At 47.4% G+C, this 12068-nt stretch overlaps 1 protein-coding gene across 1 annotated transcript in view; it reads left to right on the plus strand.

The window, feature by feature from the left end:
- Positions 1-2949: 2949 nt before the first annotated feature.
- LOC125954365 (eye-specific diacylglycerol kinase-like) overlaps positions 2950-12068 on the plus strand; it is a 13265-nt gene continuing 4146 nt past the window's right edge. The window contains exons 1-10 of the mRNA XM_049684579.1: positions 2950-3931; positions 6206-6946; positions 7610-7690; positions 8539-8677; positions 8806-9009; positions 10941-11070; positions 11157-11371; positions 11470-11552; positions 11645-11819; positions 12040-12068. The exon at positions 12040-12068 is cut by the window's right edge and continues 182 nt beyond it. Coding sequence (XP_049540536.1) covers positions 3747-3931; positions 6206-6946; positions 7610-7690; positions 8539-8677; positions 8806-9009; positions 10941-11070; positions 11157-11371; positions 11470-11552; positions 11645-11819; positions 12040-12068 — 1982 coding nt within the window. The 5' untranslated portion in view covers positions 2950-3746. The remainder of the gene's footprint in view (positions 3932-6205; positions 6947-7609; positions 7691-8538; positions 8678-8805; positions 9010-10940; positions 11071-11156; positions 11372-11469; positions 11553-11644; positions 11820-12039) is intronic.

Genomic DNA, 12068 nt, shown 5'->3' on the forward strand with positions numbered 1-12068 from the left:
TTGGTGTTGGTACCGTGCGCCGGGAACACGCGAGACCCCGTTATCAGACGGTGCTTGGTCAAAACAATGGTATCTATTTCTAAAAACCCCAACTGACGTCACGCTTGGCCGTTTTCGCGGTCGGTCGGTCGGGCGCGCGCTCGCCGGTAGAAAGAAGAGGCGTGTGGTGTGTGGCCCGCCAACACAGCTCAAGATGAGTGCCACACCGTGTTCGTGCAGAAGCTGTGGTGGGAAAGATATTCATTCGCATGAACTTGAGCAAACTTGAGCCAGTACCAAACAGACTCGACTCGACGACCACGGTGTTACGTCCGCGTCCGGTGGTAGTGCGATCGCGTTTTTATTTTATTGTTGAAGACCCCCCCAAGTTTCGTAAATATCACGACGACCGGGCTAATTGTTTGCAAACAACACGTGTCCTCGTAGAAAGTGTAAAAGTAAACGATCAACGAGCTGACGGACGGATGGATCCGCAGCAGTGCTGAGCTGAGATCCAAACGATGGTGACATATTCGGACCCGCCGTCGTCAACCGTAGGAACCCATGACGAACGCGAGTGTGCGAGACGCACGCTTAAGTCACTCGCTGCTGCGTATTCCCCCCCTTGGCGCGCTCTCTGACTCACTCATGATTTTATCCGGTGTTCTCCCCGCGTGTCGTGTTGAGCTGTGTTGGTGCGATGTGGCGGAATGTTTTGGAAATTGAGCTCCCCTTTTTTTAGGCCAAGCCACACGGCACAGCAGGCCACAGCAAGAGTCGGGAAGTAGGCGAGGCGTTGTCATCGTTCTTTTTGCTTGCACGGCGTGGACACTGTCACCATCTTCATCGTTCGTTGTCGTCATCGTCGTCGTTGCCATGTGTTACGTTGTGTTACGTTCTAATTCGCTGTGTAATTTGTGTTAAAAAGAAAAGAAGATCGTTCGTTCAGTTTGTGGTGTTCCTAGATAGTCCGTAAAGAGGCCCCCTGACGATCCGAAGAGTCCCCGATGTACGCGTCCAACGAAAGAATCAGGTAAGTAGTGTGAGCGCTTGTTGTGATCTCTGAGCGCGCCGCGAGCCCCAACATCTGCTGAGCGGCGGCCTAGGTTAAACCGGGAGCGAGAGCAGCACGCTCGCTCGAGCGATCGTGTGGATGAGTGCCATGGATTTGCGGCTTTTCCATACGATCCGCTCGATCCACGATCTCCAGCAGCAGCACCAGCAGCAGCACCAGCAGAAGCAGGTATTCAAAACGTACGTTGACAGCGACCAGGTGGAACACGCGTTCGGTACGGTCGGAGTTTTGTGCCTTGTTCAACTTGTCCCAACTGTTGTGAGACCGCGCGGAATCGAAATCACACGTAAATGTATTCCATCCAGTGCACACTAGACCCCGGAAAACGTGCCATGCTGTTGCTGTTGGCGGTGTTCCGGAAGTGGCTGTCGCTGTAACCGAGCACCGTGTTCTTATCATCGCTGGGCGGACACCCCCAAACGCTTAAATCGGCCTATTAAGAGGCACCGCCGATTGATATCGTGTTATCGGTCGTATCTTACCCGCTCGTGTGTGTCGCTCTGTCTTTGCAAAGATGTTGCTGCTTTTTTACTTTTTGCACACGTACCGTAAGCTTGCCTCATATCTCGGTTCCTGCTGCTGGTATGTTTTTCCCCCACCGTTCAAAAAACTAAACTCCACTTCTTTATAATTTGCTTCGCCAGCTCGTAATTAGGTTAGGTTAAGAACGAATGTGATCCGTGTGTGTGTGTGTGCATGTAAAGTGTAGCGCAAAACACTTGTACTAACAACGCGCAACTCCCGGCTATTGCATGTGTTGTCATCGAATACTACTCTGTGAGTCTCTCGGTGCGCAATACTAGAACGCTCGCGACACCATGTTTCTCTAAAACAGTAAGATAACTGCACACACCACACGATCTCTCGGTGTTCGACAACTCTGCAAAGACACGGTTTGATAAGCCCGGGCATTTGGCAAATACCGACCCCGCGGTCCGTGCGTTCCACTTTGACGCATTATTTGCGCTGATCGCAGATTAGAATCGTGAGCGCGGGCCCCGAAGAGTGGATTGGATCATGGATGTGAACCACCACCGCTTATGCAAATAAGGCGCCATTCGCCGTTAAAACAAAAAGGGGGCCCCCAGAATGAGACGGGTTTTCTCCCGAAAAAATGCGTCTTCGAGAAATCGGAGACAACGACCAGACCAGTAATGAATCACTTCACGAGTGACGTCAATGTGGCGAATCATTCCCGAACATTCCGGCCTTTCCGACCGAGAGTGTCACTGGCAGTGGACCTCGGGCGAGCCTTCTAGCCTCGAAACAGGTAATTCCGGACCCCTGCAACCCCTCGGGATAGTATGCGCCCCCCCGGAGGCAGATCTCGATCTCACGCGACCAAAGATGATGATAGCCCCCAGGAATATAGAGATTGCGCTGCGTTGGGTCAAGTCAAGAGCACCGTGTGGCGACGAACCTGCTTGCTGTAGGCCCTACCGGCAGAAACCAGATTTACTTTGGCGGTTGGTTTCAGAAACCTCTCCAGCAGTAGCAGCAGCAAAAGCAGAAGCATTCCGTAGGCGCTCATCGCCTCTTCGCAATCGTCATGCCCCTTGGATCTTAGAATTGAGCTCGAGCTGAACAAATACATCGCGTGGCCACAACATTCGCGAACCCCCGTTATGGGATTGGAGTGAGGTTCTCTCGCTCGCTCTCTCTCTAGCGCGCACACGCTGGTGGGCACGGCGGCGCCGAGACTCACGAAGCGGTTAACCCTCACGCGCGAAGGAGGCGCCTTCTTCTAGCGTCGGTCCCGTAGACGGAAGTGAATCAGAACGGCTTCGGAACAACAGCGCAACTGGCCAGAGCGAACTGAAATGGCTTTGAACTTCGCGAAGGTGCTATATGGGAGGTGGAAGCCTCGCGTGCCGTGGATAGAGTGGTTCTACTGCTACTGCTACTACTGCTCCGTTTGCCTGCTTCGTAATTATATATTTTTGTTTTGCTTCACGACAGCTGTAGCGCTTTGGCCTTGAGAGTAAGAGATTTACATTACTAATTCGAAGCTTGAACTGGACTTACCCGTGCCGGGCCGAGCCGGGATTGAAGTTCGCACTCCGCCACGCAGTCGTCTTGTCGATGGGTACTTCCTGGGTCCGCGATTGCGCTGGAGCGTGCGAATTCACTTAAAACCGGCCGAAAGTGGAATGATATTTGTTAACACCTTTGTTAGTGTATCGCTTCGATGTTCTGATTAGCACTTCCATAACGCATGACGGACTCACTGCATGGCCTGTTCCTGGTAGCATACTCTGCATGCCTGTCTGACTGGACTGATAAGCACATAGCCCTTGAGTGGTCTAACAGTAACCTACCGGAATGGAAAAGCAAAAACGAATAATAATCCAAACCATGGGCACGCGATGACCCAATGTCCCTGGAGGGTTTTACCTTCCCTCAATATAAAAAATCATTCTCCGTAATTAAGTTTACGTAAGATCAATTCACCACCCCACTGGAGTCGATTGGCACGGCAATGGCCAACTTCAAATGTTGGGCATGTCCGTAGCCGAAATCAGTTCGATTTGGTTCGTACCCAGGACATCAGGGCATTTCGTTTCCAACCAGAACCAGAACGAAAACAAACGAATCGAGCCAAGGATCGAAGGATACTGTCAGTGACCGGTGTGGCATACGGTGTGGTATTGTGTGTGGTGGTGAACCCGGGGAAGGCCGCCTCGATCCAGCGATGGATAAAGCATCGGCCCCCGACAAGGAGAGTGCGAAGCGGATGGTGGAAGATGACGATGGCGCTGATGGAGATGAGAGCAGCATCGAGGATAATGACGGCGATAGTGATGCCAGTGTCAGTGTTCCGGTTGCTGGTCCACGGATTGTGCTCAACTTGGCAGCCGGAGCACTCGCTGGAGTGGGGTAAGCTGAGTGATTGTCTGTGTCGGGCCTGTGCTGATGTCAATGCATGTTTCTTGTACTGTAGTGTATTGTTGATGTCGCTAAAATTTGTGGCAAGGTCAGGTGCATAAAGGTTTTCATGAGGAGAAGGTTCTTGTGCAGCTAGATATTGGAGGCCATAACATAGAAAGTGTTTTTAGAAGCAGAAAAAGAATGCAGCAAAGTTCAGTAGAGATTGATTTAAACACAAGAAAACCAATTAAAATGAGAAAAGATTGAACAAGCAAACATTTTAACGAGCCTTTTAAATGAAGTGACGATGCAGAGATGCCTTTTAAATGAAGAGACGATGCAACACATGAATTCATCGCCATAATTTTAAACGAAATGGTAAAGTTAATAATAAAAAAATAAGAAATGCTTGCTTAATCGTAAAGAGATAAGAACTATTCACCAGAACAGACAATTTAAGCTAAGCTCAGTAAAGTTATCTAAAGTAGACTGAAAGTAAGGTGAGGTGAATGTTGAAGTAATTTGAATATACAAAGAATATGCAATAAAGAGCAAAATATACCTGATACCTGTAATGGTGTTGTTGATGTTATCGTTTGTAGCTGATAAGGTTTGCGAATCCGTTGCTTAAGCGTTACACCATATCATAACGTAATGTTAGGATGTTTTGCTTTTCGACGTCTCATACTTTATTGACATAGTAATGATCTAGCCAAATATTTATTTTTCTTGACCTTGACCCTCATCTAGATTCTTTAATGCCATAATGTACCTAATAAAATTACCCAATGGTTGCATTTCGAATCGGCACCACCTGAGATGCATTTAACTGCTTCAATAGCATGAAATTTAAATCAATCTGTTCAAACTTTAATAGGTGTAGTCTGACATGATGGGCAAAAACTAAATAAATCCATGAAATTGCTCGAAAGCGATTAATAACATCTTTTCTATGCAATATTAACACATTTTCATCTCTCATAAAGGCTGACTGTAATCTGAGAGATAATATTGTGGCAAAGCTTTATCCCCAAAGATGCCACACATTTGAATGAACTGGTTTCCTCAAGAGTGAGTTCTAGAAGTGGCCTCAAAACCGGTTTTTACGGCAGTCTCCGACACGTAAACAAAGACCATAAGCAAACATTGATGCAGCAGATAATCACAAAAAGATGCATTAAAGCATCATTCAGTGACCTTATGACAGGTTTGCTTATTAAACGTGACAATGTAACGCGCTGTGGAAAATTATCGTTCAAGTTCATTGTCAGGGCTATAACATCTCAAGGGTCTTGAAAATACTCTGCAATAGAATGCATCAACCTTGGCGTTTTGCACATTAATTGAGAAATCCGTGATACAGCATGACAAGCATTATTATTAACACAGAAAAATCATAGAATGGAAACGTGCACGACAAATGGCTTAATCGTCCCCAGGTTGCGGTTTATGAATTGAGTAAACAAACGTTAAGTTCCAAGAGTTCATATCATGGCGAAGCATGCATAAAACGAACCGTCGTATGACTAATCGAATTAAGAGCTCAACTTCGTTGACGTACTTCACATTGCACTATGGTCCACGGGATGGATGACCAAATTTACACTTTAACGGAAAATTCACGGAAAAACTATTCGAAGCAGACAACAGAGCTGCTAATTCCTTAACTAGACCATCACCAACCCCATAGTTCACTTTCACTCTTGCCCTGCTAAGCTACCTGCCCTTAACTGAAGCCATCTAAGTACAAACGTGTTCTAGTTCTAGTGCACCGTAAACCAACGACTATGAAACCTGTCTGGTAGAAGCCGTTCAGTCTTGCTCCGATCTTGCTACCGGAACATCCGCGTAAAACCTCACCAGTAATGGTTGCACAGAGTGTTGGCTAGTATTCGCCAAGTGATCCGGATATCCGGCACAAGATATCTCTACATAAGAGTCTATTTGATGTTCTGTGTTCCCTGTGCACTAGTTTGATCTTCGTTTCATTAGATATTACTACGCGCACGATTGTTGTCGATACTAAGCGTTCTTAATATGGCATTCCTAGTGTCTTAAGTGTCGCGAGGGATCGTATCTAAACGTAAAACATACTTTCATTCTCAAGGCGTGAACCTTTCGAAGGACTTTGATCATATTGCGATCATCATGCGTTTCGTGTCCCATAGTGAAACCTAGTTTGTTGTGGTGCATTTGTGTCGTTTTTGTGTCGTGAAAACTACTACCCCCACGGGCGTCCTTCCTACCCATCACACTATTTGGTGTTGCTGTCGATCGTTCCAGTTTGAAGCCCTCGGTACCGCCGCCGCCACTGCCGCTAGTGGACGTATCATCACCGAGTTCACTGTCGCCCGTCGGATCACCGGAAAAATCCTGGTCGGTAGACTACAGCAGTGCCTCGTCGGAGAACCTTGACCACGAGGAGGACAGCCGCGGTGGTGGACGCACCCCACCGCTCTGCTTTACCACCTTCGTCGAACAGCAAACGGCCGCCCGGGCCCTAGTCACCGAAAAGGAAAACGAGAAAAAGGCTAAGAAAGCTCGCAAAAAGGCGAAAAAGCGCAGTAGCCAGGATCGGACACGTGACTCGGCCAACCAACCGTCCAACCTGGCCGCCAGCCTGTTCGGTGGTTCGGGTTCGACCGTAATTCGATTAGTGCCGGCATCGGTCGACATCTTGCAAACGCTGCTCGACATCAAATCCGAACCGCGTGGTCGATCGGCATCGCTGAACGTGAACGGTACGGTTGGCAGCATCAGTGGCAGTAGCGTTGGGGGGTACGCATCGGAACCGGAAACTCCTGCAGCACGCAGGAGCACTGCTGCCACCATGCCCGTAGAGGTCGCGGAACCATCGACAACGGACCAATCATCCGGTGGTAGTGAGGCGGCCGCACTCGGTAGCTCGGAAGACGTTCGAGCGGCCCCGGTTCGGGCAATGGCCACTCTGGCGGTACCGGAACCGATCGACGATGATACGCAAACGGGCGATGAAGTGGACGAGCTGGAGAACGAAGATGAGGGGTAAGTGGGGCCTCACCTCCTCCTCCTCCTTCTCCCTGCCGTAAGCGATCGAGGAAGGTATTTGGATCGATGAGGTCCTCTCAAAGATCTCGTCGATCTGTGTGGCCCTTCCTCTCCCAAGGTGTTATTGCCTTTGCTGCTTGTACACGGATAACCTGATAATTGCAAATCCAATTTAACAGAGAGGCGCCTCCGGTGATGGAGGGGCGCTAAACACTTCTCGGTGGCCAAGACACACTTGCACTGCGCGAAGACACTACAAAAGACAAATTGTCAAGTGGGGGAAGTCCTACACGTGTGCGTGGCGGCGCACGAGCGCACGTCGCCCTTCTTCTGTCTGTCCTCTAATCTAATTTACCGCGAACGCGAATTAGGGTCCGAAAATATGTGGGGGCCCTGCTTGGCACGTGAGGGAAATATGTGTTTCTGCGAATGAAAAACAAAACCGTGAACTGTAAGCGTGATCGATACTCGTAGTCTAACGACGAAGGAGGTTCTTCTTTTCCCCCTTTTTTTCTTTTGGGAGCTTCGATATTCAAGCATCAACCCGTTTTTTCTGATATTCTTATGCTCTTATACCAGAACCAGAATGCCAATCGCGTTGCCCTCCTTCTGATGCATTCTTCTTCTCTTCTTCTGTTTTCCTTCTTCTCTTATCTTCAGATTGCTTCACTTGGCCCGTCTCGCTCGTCGCGTCAAGTTCGAACGCATCGTGATCGATTACGAGCGGGATGTTGCTAAATCGTGAGTTTTGCATGCAGAGCCCTATGCTCGAAGCTCGAAGCCCGCGTTCCTATCATGTTTTGTGCAAAGTGCAAGAATAGGACCCACTTTTCGCTTGCATTTCGCGAACACCGAAACCCACTTTTCGTCCTGAACTAGGGACAGGACGTGATTCCCGTGTTCTGCTTCCACTGTTTTGCTCACGGACCATTCGCTTGCGATCCTTCCGTCGAAAACGTCGCGAAGTTGTCATCTAGAAGGTGCGCCACCTATTTCAATGTTGAATAACTTCGTAAATTTTCTGCCGATTTGGACAAGTAGGCCAGATTCACTTCACAATTAACTGAAACCGTGCGTCCTTATGCGTTCTATTACGGAATTTGACGGCGCCAGACCTTTTTCTGTGAGGCTGTTTGAACAGTAAGCCAGAGAGTATTGAAGAACTAAAAGCTACTATCAGAACGGAAATTACCAGTATTGCACCCCAAATGTTGTCAAATACAATGAAAATGCCCAAAAAAGATCGCATTTTATGTGTCTAAAGGAGGCGGTCATTTGATCGATATTATATTCTCAGTAAAATTGTCAATAAATGGCATGTGTATAACCTAAAAAAAATCTGGTTCCTGTTTTCAAAAATCGGCTTAAAAATGATGGAGTTATTCAACACTTAAATAGGTCCTATTTAGATGTCGCACCACGTAGTAGGCTGTGAGCCCCCTCGAGGGCGATACGTTTGGTGAACCGTTTTCCAACTCGCATTACAACCAAACAAGCTACACTAAAAACGTCTTCATTATACTACGGGAAGACCTGCCTGCCTGCCTTCTGGCTTAATCACCGCATCGGTTTGATCGTCATCGTTCTAGCAACTCCGGTGGTGATGCGAACGGACGCCAGATACGCTGCACTCCGGACTGGAGCGAGAACGCCATTTCCGGTGATCATCTGTGGGTGCCAACGTCCGTCTCCGGTGAATGCTGCAGCCTGGGTGAAGCCGATTGTGTGGTAGGTTGTTCCGTTTTACACGACTCAGTTGTTCCAGCTCAGCTAAAACGTTGTTTTAATGTTATCTCATTACTCTCATCTTCCACTCCACTCGATGTCGCGATCGATGACAACGGCCGGTTGTGCAGAAACACGGACTGCGGATGAAGTGCTCGGCATGCAAAACTATTGTCCACACCAACTGCATCAACGCACTGACGGGAAAGAGCCAGCTGCAGTGTAAACCGACGTTCCGTGACGTCGGTGTGCGGCAGTACCGGGAGCAGACGATGACCACTCACCACTGGCTACCGCGCCGCACCGAGAAGGGCAAGTGCAAGCAGTGCAGTAAGGTAAATGCCGCGGCGGGGTGGTCGTGGTCGTGGCCGAGGTGCCGACCACCACACCGACCACTGCTGACAATTTTCATAAATTCCCTTCGAAGCAACTCAGCAACCCTGTGTAGCGTAAAATCATGATATATTCACTTGGCAGATAGTTTTGAGTGCACTACTACTATTACTACTCAGGGAGGTCGGTCGGGGCAGGGCAGGGAGGTGGTACTCTATTTCTGGGACCCGGGTTCTATTTATATTATTAAGAAAATTTCACTAACCTCCCGGGGCACGGCGCAGAACTCTACTCGGATGGTGGTGGTGTGCCAGTGCATCGCCAAAAGGGAGGGGGAAGCCAGGAATTGGCTTCACGTTTTTGCACATGGTCCAGGGAACGTGAGAAAACAAGTTTATCCGCGTCGCGCATCTTGTCAGGAAATTAATACTCTGACTGGCTTTCGGGGGGGGGGGGGGGGGGGCACGGGAGGGAGGGTTTACATGGTGATTAGTAGAACGATTTACTACTAGCTCTCCTAGCGCGACACCCCGCTTTGTGTGTCGTCATCTTAGTCACTGGAACCGTGCACTTGCGCATGGCGTGTTGCTTTCGCGTCATATTTGCGTTGTGCTAACTGCTGGCCAGCTGTGGCCGGCCGGTGAGAGATCCTGTTTGGGAATAATTTTCACGTGCCTCAGCGCGTTATTTACAATTTTGCGTTCCTGGTGATTGATTTTTTCCCTCTATAAATGTGCTATCATTATTATTTTTGCAACTCTAATACCTGTCCAGTTTATTTACTTAGCCGAATCTTTAAACTTCAAAAACTAGAACCCGAAATTAACTTGCGATAGAAATCATAAAACGATACTTGAATGCCTGAATGCATATGCTGCAATCTATGAGACTTTCGTTTTTATCATTCTACTGAATGTCGCGTGGACGATTGTTTGCTAATGAATTACGGACCACAGCAAGATAATTGCTGGTGTCAATGTACGACCATTTAAATCATACACCGAGCAAGTAAAGCGAGTCATTGTACGCGTTCGTAAACAGATGTGATTATATTATAGTGTTAGAATATGATTGTAACAGATCAAAACGAAGAACGATACATTTGTAGACATTTATTTAGCCGCATGTTCCAGTTTATTTTTTCTCAAGTTAGCCATTAATTTTCATTTGAATAATTCCACTGGTTATTTTCATCGTTCATTATTGCAAATATTGCAACAAAAAAGCAAGGCAAACATTTTATTTTTGAAAATCTGAAAGAGAATGGATATTTGCCAACCTTTTATTAACAGTCTTTTTCGTAGGCATACATATTTGGCACATTTGTATGGCTACCTCCATTTCTAATGATGCTTCATAAAGGATTTTGATACGAATCAGTGGATTTTCTAGTCAATTTTAGTCCAACAGCCTTGATTGCAAATATTTTTAAATTGCCTTTTATTTGCTTAACTTGTATAAATTACATACCTCACAGCTTTTCATGTTAATTCGAAAAGAAATGCATTTCGACCTCCAGGAAAAGGGATGCATTTTTTTCTTCAAACCATCCCTTTTATTGTAGGCTAAAATGTATTAATGTGTTCTGCAATTTAATCCTAGTTGGTTTAAATGATATTTTACATGTAGAGCCACAAGTACACCAACACAATAATGGTTTTGTAACATGAATAAACCCATCCGTACAGGATTTAGCGACGTTTTATTCTAGATGGTCTAAGTGCGGTCAAACTTTTGGGGTTTACTTGTATGACTCTATACAAAACAATCGCTACAAATTATTAATGAAAAATTCAAATTCTCGTCAGATCTACTTTTTGTTTTGTAAAATATACGGTACTTTGTCGAAATAGATATACCATGTCCCAAAACAACCAGTAATTTGTACAATATAATGAATATTCACCCAACTTCTTTCACGTTCTCCTTCCAGGCTATCCAAGCGAAGCTCTCCTTCAGCTCGAAAGAGATCGTAGCCCTGACGTGCGCCTGGTGTAAAGTATCGTATCACAACAAGGACTCCTGTTTCAACGCCGAGCGGATCGGAGAAGAGTGTTCTCTAGGTAAACGTTTACAATAACCTTTTGTCCCCCGTTAAACGCTTTGCATCCGTGTTTTATAACCTTCTCTAACATACACTCTTCTCTAGGAACCCACAGCAGCATCATTGTGCCCCCGTCGTGGATCGTGAAGCTTCCCCGAAAGGGTGACTTCAAGTCGTCCCTTCGCAAGACTCCGTTAAAGAAAAAACGGAGCTCCAAGGATAGCTCGGTAGAACCGCGAACGTTTGCCATTAAGCCAATACCGACGGCCAACATCACACCGGTGCTGGTGTTCATCAATCCCAAGTCCGGCGGAAACCAGGTGAGCTCGCGAGTGCAAGCGTGTTAACGTGCAAAGAACCGTTGGTTAATTCCGCGTTTTTTGGGTCTCTCTCTCATCCTCTTCCCACCACTATACAGGGTGCTAAGCTGCTGCAAAAGTTTCAATGGCTCCTGAATCCGCGACAAGTATTCGACCTAACCCAGGGTGGACCGAAGATGGGGTGAGTGCCGGCCGTGGAATCCTTCTCCGAAAAGCTTCTAATTGCAGACCCTAATAAATTTCCTCTCGTTTTTTCTCCATCCCCGGGGCCAGGCTCGAGCTTTTCCGGAAGGTGCCACAGCTGCGGGTGTTGGCTTGCGGTGGTGATGGAACGGTCGGTTGGGTTCTCTCCGTGCTGGATCAGATCAACTTCCATCCTCCACCGGCCGTCGGTGTACTACCGCTCGGCACGGGTAATGATTTGGCCCGAGCCCTCGGCTGGGGTGGTGTAAGTATCCCCTTTTTTTATTCTGTGGGAGCATGTTCCGGGAGCTTCCTTAATGCGGCATCCATTACCATGAGCATGGGTTAAATGTGAGCGAAGGGAATACGGAAGCTCGTTGTGCTCGTTGATAAATGGTGCACCTTCAATCTGTGTCAAAGGCCCATTTGTTGATTTCCTTTTGTTGAGTATTAAAGCCTCATGGTATTCATCACTTTAATCACAGGGCTATACGGATGAACCGATTGGCAAGAT

The sequence above is a fragment of the Anopheles darlingi genome, chromosome 3, assembly GCF_943734745.1.
Source record: "Anopheles darlingi chromosome 3, idAnoDarlMG_H_01, whole genome shotgun sequence".
NCBI classification, from domain to species: Eukaryota; Metazoa; Arthropoda; class Insecta; order Diptera; family Culicidae; genus Anopheles; species Anopheles darlingi.